This window comes from Mugil cephalus, chromosome 16 (genome assembly GCF_022458985.1).
Source record: "Mugil cephalus isolate CIBA_MC_2020 chromosome 16, CIBA_Mcephalus_1.1, whole genome shotgun sequence".
Classification (NCBI taxonomy): domain Eukaryota; kingdom Metazoa; phylum Chordata; class Actinopteri; order Mugiliformes; family Mugilidae; genus Mugil; species Mugil cephalus.
In genome coordinates this window covers 5,222,668-5,239,672 of record NC_061785.1, presented here as the reverse complement: position 1 = coordinate 5,239,672, position 17,005 = coordinate 5,222,668, and the positions used below count along the sequence as shown (strand labels likewise).

Here is a 17,005-nt window from a genome sequence, read left to right as displayed (position 1 = left end):
TTTTCTCTTCCGTTGCAATGCATATTCTTGCATACATTTCTTTAATTTGTTGATTCTGAGAGGAATGGATAGACACATAATATTTTTTTTATTTAATTGTCTCCATGTTGAATTTGACATAAAAAAAATCCATGCTAAATCGTAAAAACAAAATAAACTTAATTATAGATAAACAAAAAATAAAATAAAAGAACGGACCGTTACGTGGAAAACGGTAACCGTAGCAACGGCGGTAGTTCGTTTAAACGGCGATTAGCCAGTTAGCTAACGTCTCCCTTGTGAAAATAGGTTCGTTTAAAAGTAATGCTAAATTTATTCGCTGCAGCAGGAAAGATGAAGAAACTTTTAGAAGAATTTGCCTATTGGGGGGAGGTAAGTGCGTCCTTTGGTCTCCTTGAAAATATTAAGTTATTTGTCTCACCGTTAGCTCAATCCAAGTTCGTAAGTAGTTGCGACACCGAACCAAACCAGCTCCTGGGTGTTTTTGTCTCTTCCTCCACGATGTTTTTTTTTTCTTCTTCTTCTTTTTTTTATATTTTAATCTTATGTCACCATTTTCCCTCTCACTGCTACGTTAAGTAGTTTCTCTTCCTCGCCATCTGTCACTGTAGCGCTTCATCCCTCTGGGTCCTTCCGTGTCTCCTCGTCCTGTCACTCGTCCGCCATTTTTTTTTTTTTTTTTAACTTAAAACTTTTCTTGAATTTCCAAATTTCACCACTAGTGTTATCGTAGGACGTCAGAAAACTTTTACTTTTAAGGAAAACTTTTCATTATTGTCATGGAGAAACGAACATTAATGAATTATATGGTTCCGTGCCCTTAAGCAAAATGTAAACAAATACAAACATGTATTTAGACCACTTGTTAACATTCACATTATCACATTAGACAACGTTAGTCCACTTCTTTTTGGTACCAAACAAAGCAGATACTACATACTTTCTAGCTTGTGTGGTTTATCCTTCACAACATTCAGTTTTCTCCTAATACTGCGAACTACACTGTGTTTGTGAGTTAAAAGCAAAAGTATTTCTTTGTTATTAAGGCCGAGTCCCAAGTATAGTTTCACCACATCATCTAACTATCTTTTTTCTCAGCCATTTCGACTTTTTCTTTCGAAATGCACGGTGAAAAAAAAATCTACCTTCTCTCATTTTTTTTCCCCAGTACACTTAATCTTTCTTTCCTAGCAGCTCAAATATTGAACCAGCCTCCACACTTTAATTATTCACTTACTTTAAACATGTTTTAACTTGCATGATCTGAATGGAGACAGATTTATTTTTGAATGCAGGACTTTTACTTGTGTGTGTCTTACATAAATCAAGCTGCCATTCTCCCATTATTACTATTATTATAAATAGTCTCCTTCTCTACTGTCTGTGTCCCAGCAGCAGCAGTTAGCTAACATAGCTCTGCCCCCACACCACGCCAGCCAACATCCCTTATGACTACATCTCTATTTGTAGCCCTTCAGCCTGCTAGGCAAAGGAGAAAAGCTGTGAGGGGGAGCTATGCTTTACTGGGGGAAAAAATACATAGACATGCTCAGAGATCTTTAAATAGAAGCACTGCCAAAAAAAAAACTGTGAGACAGAGGTGGCAAGTAGCTACTTAAAGTATAAATAATTTAAACAGTGTTTTTACAAATGGAAATGTGTGCATGGAAGTTGCACATTTCCACAAGCACTTTTTGTTTCGACTGTAGAGGTTACACACTTTTGATGTAATCTGCTGCACACTTAGCCGTGTGTAATGCATTGACAAACTTTTCTGAGTTGTTGTTGTCTGTGTCGGTCTTGCCACTTTCATTGTTGTCAACTTGTGAATGTATTAGCTACTCTAATAAAGCCAAAACATGTTGACAAGTAGCTGATGTCATGCTTCTGCATTTCCCAGGGGAGAGACACTGTTGCCTCTTTTCACATAAATAGAAACCTGCTGCAGTCTAGAGGTGTTTCAGCATGACACACATAATTCATTGGCTGTTGTTTTGTCAAATAGTTCATCCTAATTGTTTGAGTTTTCACATCTTTCCCTCCTTTTTTTTATGTTTCTCTTATTATTTTTGCACTTTTTCATACTGAATATTTAGTCTCTTGCTGTTACGCAATTTTGTTTCAGGAAAAATGTGATTGCTGAAATTTAGGATTATATTGCAATCTCACTAATCCTGCAATAAGACACTAAGTACTGGGAAAGTCAGAGTCCATTAGTCTACACTTTATAATGTGTTGTAACTCCTCACACAGTGCTGCATCAAAGCAGTCACTTTCGAGGAAAAAACAAAAAACAAAATTATATTCTTGGATATATGCCAATCTGGCATAACATTATGACCACTGACAGCTGAAGTGTATAACATTGACCATCTTGTGACAATTCAGCGTTGGGCTGGGAAACTTTAGGACCTGGCGTTCATTGGTATGGATGTTAATTAGACATGTAGCACTCACCTAGACTAGACGAGACACCCCGACCCCATAGCGATTACGCACCTTGATGGCAGCAGTCACCCCAGCAGGATGCACCCTGACACAGGCACAACCAGTTTAGGAACAACCCAAAAAAGTGTTGACCTGGCCTCCAGATTCAGTAGATCCCAAACTGATCAAGTATCTGTGAGATGATCCACAGAGGCCCCCTCCCCTCAGCCCATAGGACCCAGATGTCCCCACTAACAACATACTATTGCCAGACACCCTCAGAAGGCCCATGTCCGTTCTCTGATGAGTCTCAACTGTTTTTGGAAGCACAAGGAGAGACCTACACAATATTAGGAAGGTGATCATAATGTAAAGCCCAAAGCATGCTGGGAGATGTGTTTGAAGCTGTGAGCTCTGGGCTACAGCTTGAGTTAATGTTGTGTGAAGAACAGCTGTAGCTGTGTGACATGCATTCCCATGTGTCCCTGCAGTGCTAGGCTTTTTTTTTTTTTTCTTTTCTTTTCTAATCATTGGGATGTGGTCGGCTGGCTGCCTCGAGCACCGAAGGTCGGTTTCGCGTCATGACCTCTGTGATGTAAGGCAATTTAAAAAAAAAAAAATACAAACAACAGTCCAGCTTTTGCTGACATTGCTTGAAGGGGCCACAGCTGTTGATGACAGTCAACAAGGTTTCTGATAAATTCTGCTGTGTCAAGCAGCTATAATCACTACAGTTGTGACAGGGTTATCTTCTAAGGGGGGACATGTAAACTTTTCCTCTCCTGCATTCAAACAGTGGACCAGATATTTCTTCTTGCAGCCAGAGAAAATGTTGTCAGTTGTCTCCCAATAACTCAGACGGAGTTATTCAGTTTCCTCCCGCTCGACCAGGCGTCTTCTGGGACCAACGCTACCTCAGACTTCATTAACGTGCCTCTTATTCCTGGGCTCACCTGAGTATGAAGTGGGCGCAATTGTTCTTGGGTTTTATCCTCATTTATCTCTCCTTTCTGTTTCACTCTCACCACTGTCAAACGTAATAGCTTCTCCTGTGGTCCCCGAAACACGGTTAAAGCTATTATGTGGCAAGTGCGACTCCCCAGTTGGAAAGCTGCAGTCTCATTACGCGTCCAGTGGACTTCATCAGGCATCAACAACAGCAATTCATGATTTTCGTAATTGGATTTTTGCACCAAAAAAAAAAGAAAAAGAGTGCATTGAATTGCAGGATTGTTAAAAATAACAGCAAAGGGTGCATCTCATTCAGAGGGGTGGTGTTAAGCCATGTATGAAATTATCAAGCATCACTGTTTGTAATAAGTTTCCCCTTCGCTGACCAAAGTGCTATCTCTGTCCAGTAGTATTGTGACAGCGCAGACATTTCAAAGGTTTATCACTGTCTATACGAGGCTGTCAAGAGGAGATAACCAGCAGCATTACCATATCTGTTTCACTCGAGTTGCCTACCACAGTGAATCACTAGCGGTCAGTGCACAGAAGAGGGTGTTGACATTTATTTTGTCTGGTTCTGCAAAATCTTGGCACTGCAGTGTCCATCTGATTATCATTTATTTTCACAACACTCCACCTCGTGACCATCTGGTTGTCAAGTTATTCATTTATGCAGCTCCTCTAGTGCGCTTTGAGCGTTTTTGTATATTTATTCACTTAAAATTCAAGAGGCTGTTGTCATTGGACTTTCACCTCTAACAGACCCGCTGACTCAAAGGTGGTTTTGTTCCACACTTTTACCTATCTGTTGTCTTACAGAATATCGTTGAGAAGCCTTCAGTGCCAGAGTACAAGGTGGCAGCAGTCGAGAAGTCACGCTTCATTCTGTTCCACTACAGCATTTTAAAGGCCCTGTGGGACTGGCTCATTCTGCTGGCTACCTTCTATGTGGCTGTCACCGTGCCCTACAATGTCAGCTTCATGCCGCACGACGCTATCGTCACAGCTGCTCGCTCCACCATCGTCAGTGACATAGTTGTGGAAATGCTTTTTATTATTGGTAAGTGTTTGGAATGATAACATTTTTATGTTTTTAGATATTTACATACAGAACAAATACTTTGAAGAGAACTCTGTCTTTGCTTATTTAATTCATTTACTTGGTTACTAGCAAGTTTATTATAATCAACTGTAATTAACGTTTCATTACCTGAAGCCACTGCCTTGGCAAATATCAGAAGGCATGTTTTTTCATATTAAGCGTGCATTAAGTTTGCAGTATCATGCTCCCATTCTCTCTCTGTTACTCCAGTTTACTGTGAGATATATATTTTAGTCACTGGGGACGCTTCTCCTCTGTATTTGCAGACATCATCCTGAACTTTCGCACCACCTATGTGAGCCAATCAGGCCAGGTGGTGTACGAGTCACGCTCAATTTGCATCCACTACGCCACCACTTGGTTCATTGTGGACATGGTGGCTGCGTTTCCCTTTGACCTGCTGTATGTCTTTAATATAACAGTGGTGAGTACTACTGGACAACTATATGTTCACACATCTGTTCACAATTGCGATTGCTACATCATTTCTGCAAGAACACTCTTAATAGTGAATTTTACATGACATTTGTATTTCGTCTAAATTTGTGCAATCCAAGCTTAATGTTTGTTTGTATGTATCAGATCAACTTTATCTGTCACTGCGTTCCTCATACTTTCCTGTCTTGTTCAGACATCCTTGGTCCACCTGCTTAAGACGGTGCGTCTCCTGCGCCTTCTTCGTCTGCTTCAGAAGCTCGACCGCTACTCTCAGTACAGCTCCATGGTGCTTACCTTGCTCATGTCCGTGTTTGCGCTGCTGGCGCACTGGATGGCCTGCATCTGGTACATGATCGGACGCAGGGAGCTGGAGACCAGCGAGAGCTGGGAAATAGGTAAGTGTTGTTGAGGCTTGATGTTTCAAAATGATCATTTCTTCTGCTAAGTGAAAATCCAGTGATGATGATTATCACAAAGTGCCATCATTTATTCTTTGTCTTTAATGTGCATTTATACAGAAATGATAAATAATTAATTAAAATGCTGCTTTTTGTATCTGGAACACAGACTTTATTCAGTTGTGATAGGTGTTATGTGAGTCGGACGATTCTTCTAAAAACCCAAATGAATTCCATGAAATGTTTTTGTCGAATACAATGAGTAGACATTTGTTATGTCCCCACTCAGTTATAAATAGTAGTAGTTCACCCATTGGGTGTTTAGCTCTGCTGCATTTTGAGATGTTGGCAAACACTATCGGTTGCAATAATGAGAACCGTCCGAAACCAGATCAAAAGCTGATATAAATAAATAGCAAGCGGCTCACTAGGGTTTGCTGTGTCTCACTGTTTAAAAATGGAGAATAAATTTGTATCTGTAATATCGTAATAGAACTTATTATTTTTTATTACCAGCAACAGGATTTCAAACTATGCCAAACACGAATCCTCCAAACACACACAGACAGCTCCATGCGCCTCGTGGCCAATATCTATCCCAGTCAGCTTTTCATGCATGTGTGCACGTTTCTAAATGTGTGTGTTGCTATGATTGTGCATACTATACATGTGTGTATGGCTTGTCTCTCGGGGGGTGAGATCATACCTGCTAATTAAGACTCAGCCATGTTTATCCCAGTAGGAACCAGTCTTATTCTGCCCTGTCCCACACCAACATGCCTCCCCACCTGACAGCGCTGACAATCTCTTTCTTACGCTCACATGCAGACACGAACATAGACTTTTGTTTCTCTTAAACGACATATTGCCACATCCTCCTGCCACTGGTACCTGAACTGACAGAAGACATAGAAACGTAAAGACACCAAGAACAATAACGTTTAGACGTTCTTATCTTATTCTCCACCTCCTCTTACCAGGGTGGCTCCATGAGCTGGGCAAACGTCTGGAGACGCCCTACATTAACAGCACTGTGGGCGGCCCATCGGTGCGCAGCTCCTACATCGCTGCCCTCTACTTTACCCTCAGCAGCCTGACCAGTGTGGGCTTCGGCAACGTCTGCGCCAACACCGACTCGGAGAAGATCTTCTCCATCTGCGCCATGCTCGTTGGCGGTACGTCTGACACCAGGGTACATTCTCCCTCTGGCTTGCTGGCACAACAGTGCCGCTGTTTGGCACGCCAGTGCAAAAGATTCAGCAGGAAGTAGGTTGAACGGTTTGGACGGCCTTTAAGACGCAGCTTGCTGCCGTCTCCGTGTCCCAGAACAGATTATTTTAGCTGAGGTGGCAGTTATTGGAAACAACAATCCAGAAGATCATTGTTGGGTTTATTTTCCTTTCTTGTCACAACAATGATGTAAACAAAGCTGTGGTGCTCATGCGGATCGATCAGCAAATAAAAAGGCACAAGTGAAAGTGACTTGGTAGTGCTAAAATTAAGGTTATATTTGAGTTGAAGCATGAAAGCAGTTTGAAATGAGTAGTGAACGAAGTCACCGTAAAAGAGACATTTTCCTTATGATGCAGACTGTAATAAGCCAAAAGAAATCGCCTACAGAATTTCAGACTGTATTTTTTTGCCTGTTCATATATGTGTAAAACTTATATATACACACACATATATAAATATTCAGTCTTTAAATGATTATTTTTTGCCCCTTACTTCTGTCTCCCACACAGCACTGATGCACGCCCTGGTCTTCGGTAATGTGTCAGCCATCATCCAGCGTATGTACTCACGCCTTTCTCTCTACCACACTCGCATGAAGGACCTGAAGGACTTCATCCGTGTGCACCGCCTGCCTCAGCAGATTAAACAACGCATGCTGGAGTACTTCCAGACCACATGGTCTGTCAACAACGGCATAGATGCCAACGAGGTAGGAGGTCCTCTTCATTGTTGTTTTTGTGCCTTTTGTAAATGCTTCACTCTGCTCCGAAGGAATTCAAATGCAGTGTACTGACGGCATTTTAACAATGAAACCTGTTTTACAAATGTATTTCCTGCCATTTGAAGATGTGATAATTTATGATTTTGCCATTCCATCATTAACCTATGTCCCCCTGAAAATCAAACAAGGGTAACCGATGGCAACACAGTCTATTACCTAATTGCCAATCAGTGCCACATCTCATTACATCTGTCACATATCCCCAGCTCCTGCATGACTTTCCTGATGAGCTGCGGGCCGACATCGCCATGCATCTGAATAAGGACATCCTCCAGCTGCCGGTGTTTAAGGGGGCCAGTCGCGGCTGCCTGCGCTCCCTCTCCCTCAATATAAAAACCTCTTTCTGCGTACCCGGGGAGTACCTGATACGTCAGGGCGACGCGCTGCACGCCAGCTACTTCGTCTGCTCCGGCTCTCTGGAGGTGCTGAAAGACGGCATGGTGCTGGCTATATTAGGTCTGTACTTGGATCTCAGCCACGGCTTTTTTCAAAACGCCCGTGTGCTTTAAAGCGGAGCAAGAAAGTGAGGATTTTTTTCATTTGAATTTTAGGAAAAGGGGACTTGATTGGGTCTGACCTGCAAGGGGCAGACCAAGTCATCAAGACCAACGCCGATGTGAAGGCGCTGACCTACTGCGACCTGCAGTACATCAGCCTGCGCGGCCTGAGAGAGGTGTTGCAGCTGTACCCTGAGTACGCCAGCGTGTTCGCCACCGATATCTACAACAACCTGACCTATAACCTGCGCGAGGGCAGCCAGGACGAGGTACTGTTACACACTCACAGAACACACAGAAAGCAGGTGTTGATTAAATATTTCATGATCTTTTGTCACAGTGTACATACATAAACATGAGCTTAGCCGAAAACCACCGAAAGTTCCACTCTTGTGCTCTGTATTGTATTTTTATTTTTTTTTTTCTTCAGGCTGTTGTTGGTGCTTTTACAATTCTACAATATCTACCTGAAAACATTTGGAAAGCATTTGCTCTTTAATTATAAAGAGCTAGAACCTCAAACTACACATTTATCTTTACATTGTATAGTTTCTTTCAATCAAAGGGTTTTAGAACACATTTTTATTTTATTATTTGTATCTCATGTGTGCAAATGTATGCATATTTGAACCAAAGTGGTCATATTTCAAAAGTTTTAGATCACTGCATCTTAGTAAACCATAAACCTCCACAGTTTTTTACCCAGTATTTGTCTGACAGTGGAACTGAGCGCAGCATTTTAAACAACAGAGTTCTGCCCCATGAGGTGCCTTTGTCACTCTCCTTGACACTTGTTCTACCACAGCAACCAAAGGGCTGTTGGTGGCTTGATTGTCACACCAATTACCATGCGTGGGTGCCACTGTCAGGCAGCCGTATCACTTCCCTGTTACCACCCCCAGAGCTCAGCGGGGATGGCATTACACCGGGACACTGACCTCCTCTCAGCACTGAGTGTTACCCCTACCAGTTATTTAAGAAAGCATTACAGGAGTAAGGGATACTAACCTATCACGTTGTGTGCTGTGTGATAGTAATGGCTTAGAACCACCTTATGCACTTTCATCCAAATGTGATAGGAAAATTAGATATGTATTTTAGTTGTAGCTAGAATGCAAAGGCCCTTTAGCTCAAACCAGTGGAAGAACTGTACCTGTTGCTATTCGACATGTTTTCAGGCATTGTCACAAACTCTGTTCCGCTTTGGAAAATTAATAACTCCCTTGATGGTAGAAAAACCACAACACAGTTCAATGGCTGCTTTACATGGCATTTTATTGAACCCCGTGATCAAAACAAATGAATGCCGGAGATGTCTTTGATGTGTGACTGACAAAGCTGACAAGACTCCCCGTGGATGTTCCCAGTGTCATCCTTGTTAATCTGGAGCATTGTGTTCTCGCTTCAAGCAGCCTTCTCGGTTCCCACTGGTATCTTCCATTGTTTTAAAGATGTTGTTGCTCATTAGTTTTGTCATTTAAAATAAAAAAAAAAAGTTTAGTTTGATCATGGGCAAGACATCTGTGCTGGTTGTGTCTGTTTGTCACTCAGGCCAAGAGAAAACAGCTGTAACTGTTTTAATGAGGTCTTCAGAAGCAAATTGATAAATAGTTTTCATAAAGAAAAATCAAAGACTAAATTTAGCAGAACTATTGCACTTACTGTAAATGAGAAACGGGAGTTATTAGTTGATTATTGATTGTTTGGTGTGCAGACGTATGTTCACAATATGGTAGTTACTAACCTGAGGTCTAACTCAGAAAGGCTTCACCGAGGCGTAGCTCATCACGAGCACTAGCACTTCTCTCGCACCATCTGCTCAGAGTTTCTGTTCAAGCACAAAGCCAACCTCTTGTCAGGAAGGAGGAATGATCAGCTACCTGCCTGCCAGAGCCCTCAGACTCCTCACACTCACTAACTAACATTCATAGTTGCACCGGTGTCACCCACAGCCTCGCAGTGAGTTATTTGATGTGGGAGTTGTTGGAGAATGACTGAAGAGATACTTGAAGGTTTTATGCTGACTGCACAGCAATCGCTCATTTGTCGTGAAATCCTGTCAACAAAACAGATTGTAGGAATGTATTTATAGTATAGGGTATCTAAAAAAGACGACTTATTATTTCTAAAAAGAAAAGAGGAAAACGTAACTTAAATTCTTTGATGTTTTGACTGAGAATTTTATTTTTTTTTTTTACCTCAGATTCTAACAAATAATTAGAAACAGCGGCAACTATATCAAAATTCAACTTCAACTATATAAAATTATATTTGGTATTATTATTATAAATATTAATAAAGTTAGATCTACTCCAGCAGTGTTAATAGGGGCCACCTGTAGTGATAAACCTACAGTTTACACTCATTTAATATAAAGGGCTCATTCTAATCTAACCAGAACACAATTTTCAGGTGATTTTATAATCACGAAAACATACTTGTAAACTTTTATTTCATTTTTCCCAGTATATTACCATAAACCTGACACGCTAGCTCTTTACACGACTCCACATACCAGGTTGTCAGGTTGAATGATTTGCTGTAGTTTTGTGTAAGACCCAGGAGCGTCGCCTGGTTCTTGAGGGAGGTCAGTTTTGCGAGATAAGGAATGACTGTGCCACGCCGGGCAGAGGAGGAAGGTCAGTCCACCACCAGGGGATCCAGCAGTGAGTCAGACTTTGGTGGACTTTAACGACCGCGTCGCCACAGGGAGGGTTAAGTAGTCGATAGTGATGGAGTGTGAAGAACGGGCCGACCAGTTGAGGGTTATGGGGATGCGGCTCTTAGAGATGTGAGCTCAGAGTCCTTGTTTCTTTGACGGGAGACGACACAAAACGTCACAACAACCGTCTCAGGTGACCGAAACCCTCAGATGACATTAATGTCACCGTGAGTGCATCATTTCACCGGCTGCCTGTCTGAGACGTGTGGACGAGTTCTTCCTACACTTAGTTGGATGAATTTTCACCGGGCAGGCTGTCTCATGTTACTCACCGGCCACAGTTTCTGATTCAGTCATAAGAAGTTAGCTTTTAGATTTCAGGTTTGATTTCAGCTTGTCTAGACGCTCTGGAAGGAAGAAAAGACCCCCTGAAATGTATAAAGACTTTGAAAGACAAGTGCCAAGAGAGTTACGCTTTTGAGTGACAGGAAAAGGTCCCTCAATTAAGTCCCTGCAAACCCACTTTTCTATGTGGGACATCTGTCTTACCGATGCCCCATTAATTGATATCGGTGCTCGTTTAACGTCATTTGGCACCAATGTTCCTCTCTGACTAGCTGCTCCGGGGGCTAGTTTTCCTTATAAGGAGTCCTGCCTCGAATAGATTCACATACAGTAGCACCGCGTTCAGAAGAGATGCATAGGTTATTTTTCGCTTCAGTTTCCTTTCTGAAGGGATGATTTTTTTAACTGAGCATTGTGCTTCCTGGAAGGATTAAATTTAATGCATGTCCTCGATGTTTCCCTGCGTGAAAGAGCATTTCTGGCGTATACGGCCCGAGTGACTGACTGGGGCCTGCGCTGTCACATTAAGCCGCGTTGTCAGACGCGCATTAATTTCTCTTTCACGAGGGCAGGCTTCACACCGCCACAGTTTTATGTGCCATCCAGCTGGTGATTATGCTAACACGATAACAGTTCCTCCACACACCAGCTGAAAGACAAACCCTCACTAGAATCCCCCCCAAAAAAAAGAAGATGGAGCGTGTGATTCAGCTTCTGTGGCTGTGATGGAGAGCCAGCGTGGTTTAAAGAATGGCAGCACAGGATAAAACAGAAAACAACAAATCTGGATTTCACACCGGCTTGTTAATGCAAAACCAAAAGTCGAAGTTATTTATAATTTTTCTAGGTTTAAAAAAAAAAAAAGGACAGAAGTTTCAAAACATAAATGAGTTGTGCCTGTAGCTCATCCTTTTGTAATCCTTTTTTATACCGCAGGGTCTCAGCAGATGCCCAAGGTCACCCAGGTTTTCCCATGTGAGTACGGTGCAAATTCAGCATCCGTCTTCTTTTTGTCTCGTGATTTTTTATTTTTTTTTTTAATTATAGTAAACAAAAAAAGGATGTGTGTGAATCGTGAGTAGGCTGGAGCTTGACATAATTGTTCAGAAAGGTGTTTTTGTGTAATCGTATCATTTCCTGGTGTGAGTTTTTGAGGTAAAACCCCCCCGTTATTCAGGGACTTACTGAAATGCAGGTAAGTAAGGACTTCCCCTACAGGTTGGAACTCATCTGGAACAGAGAGAATAGTTCAGTCCCTGGAGTTTTCTCAGTAACTGGGTCAATAGCTCTCCTAATGGGAAACCTTGTGAGCTACTTTTCTCACTATATAGCATACGCTTAGGCCTTTTCTGTCATTATCTCACTGTACAGTCTGTTAATAAGGCTCTAATTTTAATCACACATGCAGCGTACACATAAAAATGTCACTGGATTAAATAATACAAATGATAAATGCTGTATTTTTATCGTTTCTCTCAGGAAGCCCAGCTCCCTTCCATCGTGGAAACCAAAAGCAACGACCCCGACGACTGCTTCCACCTTTCGCCGGCGACGCGCTCCCGCCGCAACCTCCTGCTGCCAAACTTCACCAGCCCCGTGCGGCGCACCTCCCTGGGCAACCTCCTGGGAGACGAGCTGCGCCAGTTCAACGCCCTGCGACGCTGCCGTTCGCCAAACCTCAGCCGCGGCCCCCGCGGGCTCGGCTCGTCGCCTCAGCCGCCGCCGAAAAAGGCGCACAGCGCCCCGTCGTCCACCCGGGCCCCGTCCTCCGCCTCGTCGCAGGAAGAGTCGAGGGCCGAGCAGAAGCCCTCGAAGCTGCTCATCCCGACTGTCCAGTGTTTCGGGCCCCCGGATCTCAGTCCCAGGTACAAGCAAAGAAATGATCAGAAAAGCAGGGCCGTGGTGTTTTTCCTTTTCTTATTCACATTTAAGTCTCAACATGTTGAATCCAGAGTCACCTTAATTATAATAACCTTGGGACATCTGAGACTCTGTGACTAAGCCGCGACAGTGACGGACTCCTTACGTCACGCCGCCGAAACCTGCATCATGTGCTTTATGTAAATTGAGCGTATTTGCATTGCATATTTCAACAGATGCCACTGCATTTCATTAGTGGGGGGCACTTTATCCTCCTGCCTCAGCCGCCTGTATTTATAATGTATCCCCAAGTCATCCAGTAAGTTCTAGATATGGGTAAGTGCTGGTTCAGAGGGCTCAGGTGTCCTCCCCCTTCAGACCCGGGCTCTCCTCTTCATCTCCAAAAACCTGCATGGTCCTCTGCCAGCAGCATCTCTCATGGCACATTCCCGGCTCACCGGCTGGCTCCGATGATAATCGACAAAGCTCTACTGTTACATTAACTCCGGTTTCCCTCCCCTCCGCCCCCTCCCACCAGGGTTGTAGATGGCGTCGAAGACAATGGGCACACGTTCCATTTCAACGTGGAGCACAGAGGGCCCGGCGCCAGAACAGGAGGCGGCTCCCAAGGTGAGCCAAAACCACCCCCCCACCCCCTCCCTCCCCAGCTGTGTGGGTCACTTGGGTGCCAGATGGCACCAGCGAGGTGGAGGTGAACTCAAGAGTTCAAACAGTGGATACCAGAAGGCTGTCCGGGCCTCCTTCTGGGGAAATATGAGAACAGAGAATGAAATGACAGCCAGTTGTCCACAGAGTCAGAGAACATGTTAAAGGACAACTGAGGTCAAGGCAGGGCTCCCACCACTTGACCTGACTTTAACTGGGGATCACTGTCCTTCTAGGTCGGCTATTCAATTCAGTTCAGTCAAGGTTCAGCAAATTTAGTTTTTTACCGTAAAGCTGATTAAATGCAAAGGATAAAATTTGTTGAGACGCACAACAGCAACAATAAAACGTGCAGGTATCAGAGCTTTCTACCCTAAACGTTTTTAAAATACATAGTGTCGTGCGGATCTCATCATTACTTTTGTTGTACTGACGCCTGTTATCACAAGCTTCAGTCTAAGAGCACAGGTGTCAAACATACGGCCCACGGGCCAAAAGCAGACCGCCAGAGGGTCGAGTCTTGGCCCAGAAACATGGACTTGTGTGAAAAGTGTGAAAAATGCATACAGTTTTTCAATGAAAATAACTCCTACACCTAATTTGTCCAAGTGTTTTATGACAGCAGACAACAACGTGCCCGTATTACACTTATTTTTCTTAAGATTTTGGGTAGTTCATTAAATGTAAATATACTTTACTTGTTCTTCTTTGTGCTAAAACAAAAGGAAAAAATCTGAAGTTGTTTTTATTATATTTATTATGTTATTGGTCTGGTCCCTCTTGAGATATTACTTATATGAGTTTGACACTCTGCACTAGAGCAACATTTTATTTAGCACCAACGCACTCTCTACAAAGAGACTTAATGGTTAAAATAAAAACTATATAATGCAGTAACCTCACAAAATAAGTGACGAACCATTTTTTGCATTGTGTGTGTCCACACATGTATATATATGCATGTATATATATATAGAGAGAGATAGATACAGGAACTACTTACACATATGTGTATCTAATTTTGTGTTAATATTGGTGAAACCTGTGGCCGTGGTGCTGATGTTTGTTTTGTTTTTCCCAGAGTCTGCACAGACTAATGCGTCTCTGATGCTGGAGACAGAAGAGGTCCGTCAGAGCATCAGTCAGCTCAACGTCAAGGTAAAGGCCCAGCTCTTTAACCCAAATTAAAACAGACGGCAGCAAAGAAAACGTCTGGATTCTTTGTGATCCAGCCCCTCTCATCACACCCCCTGACTTTCGTTTAAAAGTATTTTTTTTTAGAGACTGAATGTAAAACACGGGGACCATTGAAGTATTAATGAAGTACCAGTTGGCATGTCTACAGTTTTTTGTTTAAGGATTTAGAAATCACTAAACATCGCCTGTGCAAACAAGCAAATCACATTTGCCGTAGATACATTTCTGACATCTCATTTAATACCGACTGTATCTCAGTCTCTCCTCGCGCTCTTAGCCCGACTGCAAATAGAGCGAGCGCAGGTGCAGCGAGAGCGTCCAGATGGGCCCAGGTAGGTGCTGTCTGAAGTCGATATTAATTAATCAGCAGGGCACTTCTGCAATGCAGAGGATAGTCTGGAGTGCTGACTCGACAATCTGAAAATAAAACAAGACACAATTTGGTGAGAATCCAGCTCTACTTGTGGCCCGTCTGTCCCCCTTTCCTCTGCTTCATGTCCAGTTTCTAACGCTTTTATCTCTGTGCATGAGTCCAGGATTATCGTTGAAGATGCTCATTTAATATTAAAGTTGAGTAGTTTTAATGCCCTGACTAAATGTATGCACTCTCTACACAGATGAGCACATTATCCCAGGAAGTATCTGAGCTCACCAAGGGCCTGCACCACATGATGCACTTCCTCCAGACTCACATATCCGTACGTCAGCACGAAACGCCATCATCCTCACGTGCTCACGACAGGCCGCTCCACTCCGCCTCGTCCTACCGCCTCCAAACCGACCCCGGGAGCCAGAGCAGCCAAAGTGCCCCGTCCACCGACCAGTGGAGCTACAGTGGATCCCCCGAAACCCAAACGGAGATGCACCACTGGTCTCAGTCGTCCAGCCCGCCCCCTAACTCCTCTCTGCCCCCATCCGGAAGCTCCGCGTCAAAGTTAGGCTCATGCGACAGCGCCGACAGCACGACGGCGCATTTCTGGGCCCACCCGTCTTTTCTCAACCTCAGTCCGATCCTCACGCCTCACGCCGAGGAGGAAGACTCTGACAAAATATCTCTCAGCGCTAGTCCGAGCACCAACAGCCAGTCCCAGCCCACTTTGTGCCTGCAGCCTCCCAGTGATAGCGATGAATTATCTTGCCTTTTGTCCGACTCCCGCGAAGGCACACACTCACACAGCCTGCTGGACTCTATTTACCATCACTGCCGTGCCTCTGAGTCAAATCTCAACCACCCGCAGGCCTCGAACGAGGCCATTCACGCTCTGGTGTCCTCGCAGACGTCTGACATCTTGATCCAGGACACTTCATTCTTCCAAGCCGAGGACTCGGACGTCTCCGGCCCCCTTGCCTCCCCCTCCGAACCCACATCACCCTGCCAGCCTTCTCCTGTCTCCGCCCTGGATTCGGGATCGCCGCAGTCCGACGTCCTCGAGCCGCACCTGTCGCTGGGAAACCCGTCTCCCGAACACACCAGTCTGGAGTGCCTGCTCGGGAAGGAGAGCTCCGTGGAGAGCAGGGACAGTGAGAGCGTGTCGTCGCGGCAGTCCAGCACCGGCCTCCAGACTCAGAGCACAGACCAGTCGTGGTGTCTGGACCTCACAGATTAAAGAGGCAGACGGGAATTAAGCATCCGTGGACAAAAAAAAGACGTGAGAACTCCTGACAGTGTTTAAAGAGACTGAACTAGCGGCTGTCAGTGGGCGCTCTGATAAACCCCCCGTTAACTCCTGGGCTGTTGTATTTGTCAAACTTCTTGCAATTAACACCATTTCTATGCAAAAGCATGTGAGTTGTGCATTATCTCGGCTTTACTAAAGTGTGTCTTTAAAAAAAAAAAAACGAAAACAAAAAAAACAAACTCCACAGCCGTGGGTTCCAGTATATACTGTATAGTTTTTTTTTTCCAACATCCTCAGAGCAATTTGCAGTCGATGACACCTGTTACCTCCTTGCATGGTAAAGTCGTTTCTTTTTCCTAAGGAAAAGGTTTCCAAATTAATGTGTAAGCATTCTACGTGACAACCTGTCGATTGTGTACACAGACACTGTATTTATGTGGCGGACGGATCAGAGTGGACGGATGTTTTAATAAACAGAGGAACAGACACATGCTTCAGTTCGCATGTAGGAAATAGAGTATGTGCATCACAGCATAGATTGTTTATTGTTTTTAATTGAATGTTCAAGTTTTTTTTTTCTATTTCTAAATTCTTCTCCTTTTTTTTCTGAAATATGAAATATCTGAACTATTCTGCTCTCCTAAAAATGATTAAGGCGATTCCTCACCAAGGCTTTAAGTACGATACTGTTAAATAACCTCTGAGCAGAATTCTGTCTTAAACATCCAAACACAAACACGATGATATTAAGATAAATAAAAGTGGGTCCCGTGAAACATATAAACCTGTTCTTAATTTAATAAATAATAATAAATGTCTGAGAGACTCA

General features: G+C 43.6%; 1 protein-coding gene across 3 annotated transcripts in view; it reads left to right on the top strand.

Annotated features, from left to right (window-relative positions):
- The window catches only part of LOC125023030 (potassium voltage-gated channel subfamily H member 4-like), a 32,629-nt gene extending 15,624 nt beyond the window's left edge, over window positions 1-17,005 (top strand). Inside the window, exons 1-13 of one of the 3 annotated variants that reach the window (XM_047610097.1) lie at window positions 217-372; window positions 4,198-4,438; window positions 4,747-4,904; window positions 5,112-5,313; window positions 6,297-6,491; window positions 7,059-7,258; window positions 7,537-7,786; window positions 7,882-8,096; window positions 11,771-11,809; window positions 12,314-12,699; window positions 13,233-13,324; window positions 14,442-14,518; window positions 15,175-17,005. In XM_047610097.1, the coding sequence (XP_047466053.1) occupies window positions 304-372; window positions 4,198-4,438; window positions 4,747-4,904; window positions 5,112-5,313; window positions 6,297-6,491; window positions 7,059-7,258; window positions 7,537-7,786; window positions 7,882-8,096; window positions 11,771-11,809; window positions 12,314-12,699; window positions 13,233-13,324; window positions 14,442-14,518; window positions 15,175-16,164 (3,114 nt within the window). In that variant the 5' untranslated portion in view covers window positions 217-303 and the 3' untranslated portion in view covers window positions 16,165-17,005. Of the gene's footprint in view, window positions 1-216; window positions 373-4,197; window positions 4,439-4,746; window positions 4,905-5,111; window positions 5,314-6,296; window positions 6,492-7,058; window positions 7,259-7,536; window positions 7,787-7,881; window positions 8,097-11,770; window positions 11,810-12,313; window positions 12,700-13,232; window positions 13,325-14,441; window positions 14,519-15,174 lie in introns of those variants that run through there. The other 2 variants (XM_047610095.1, XM_047610096.1) reach the window with 2 other exon arrangements.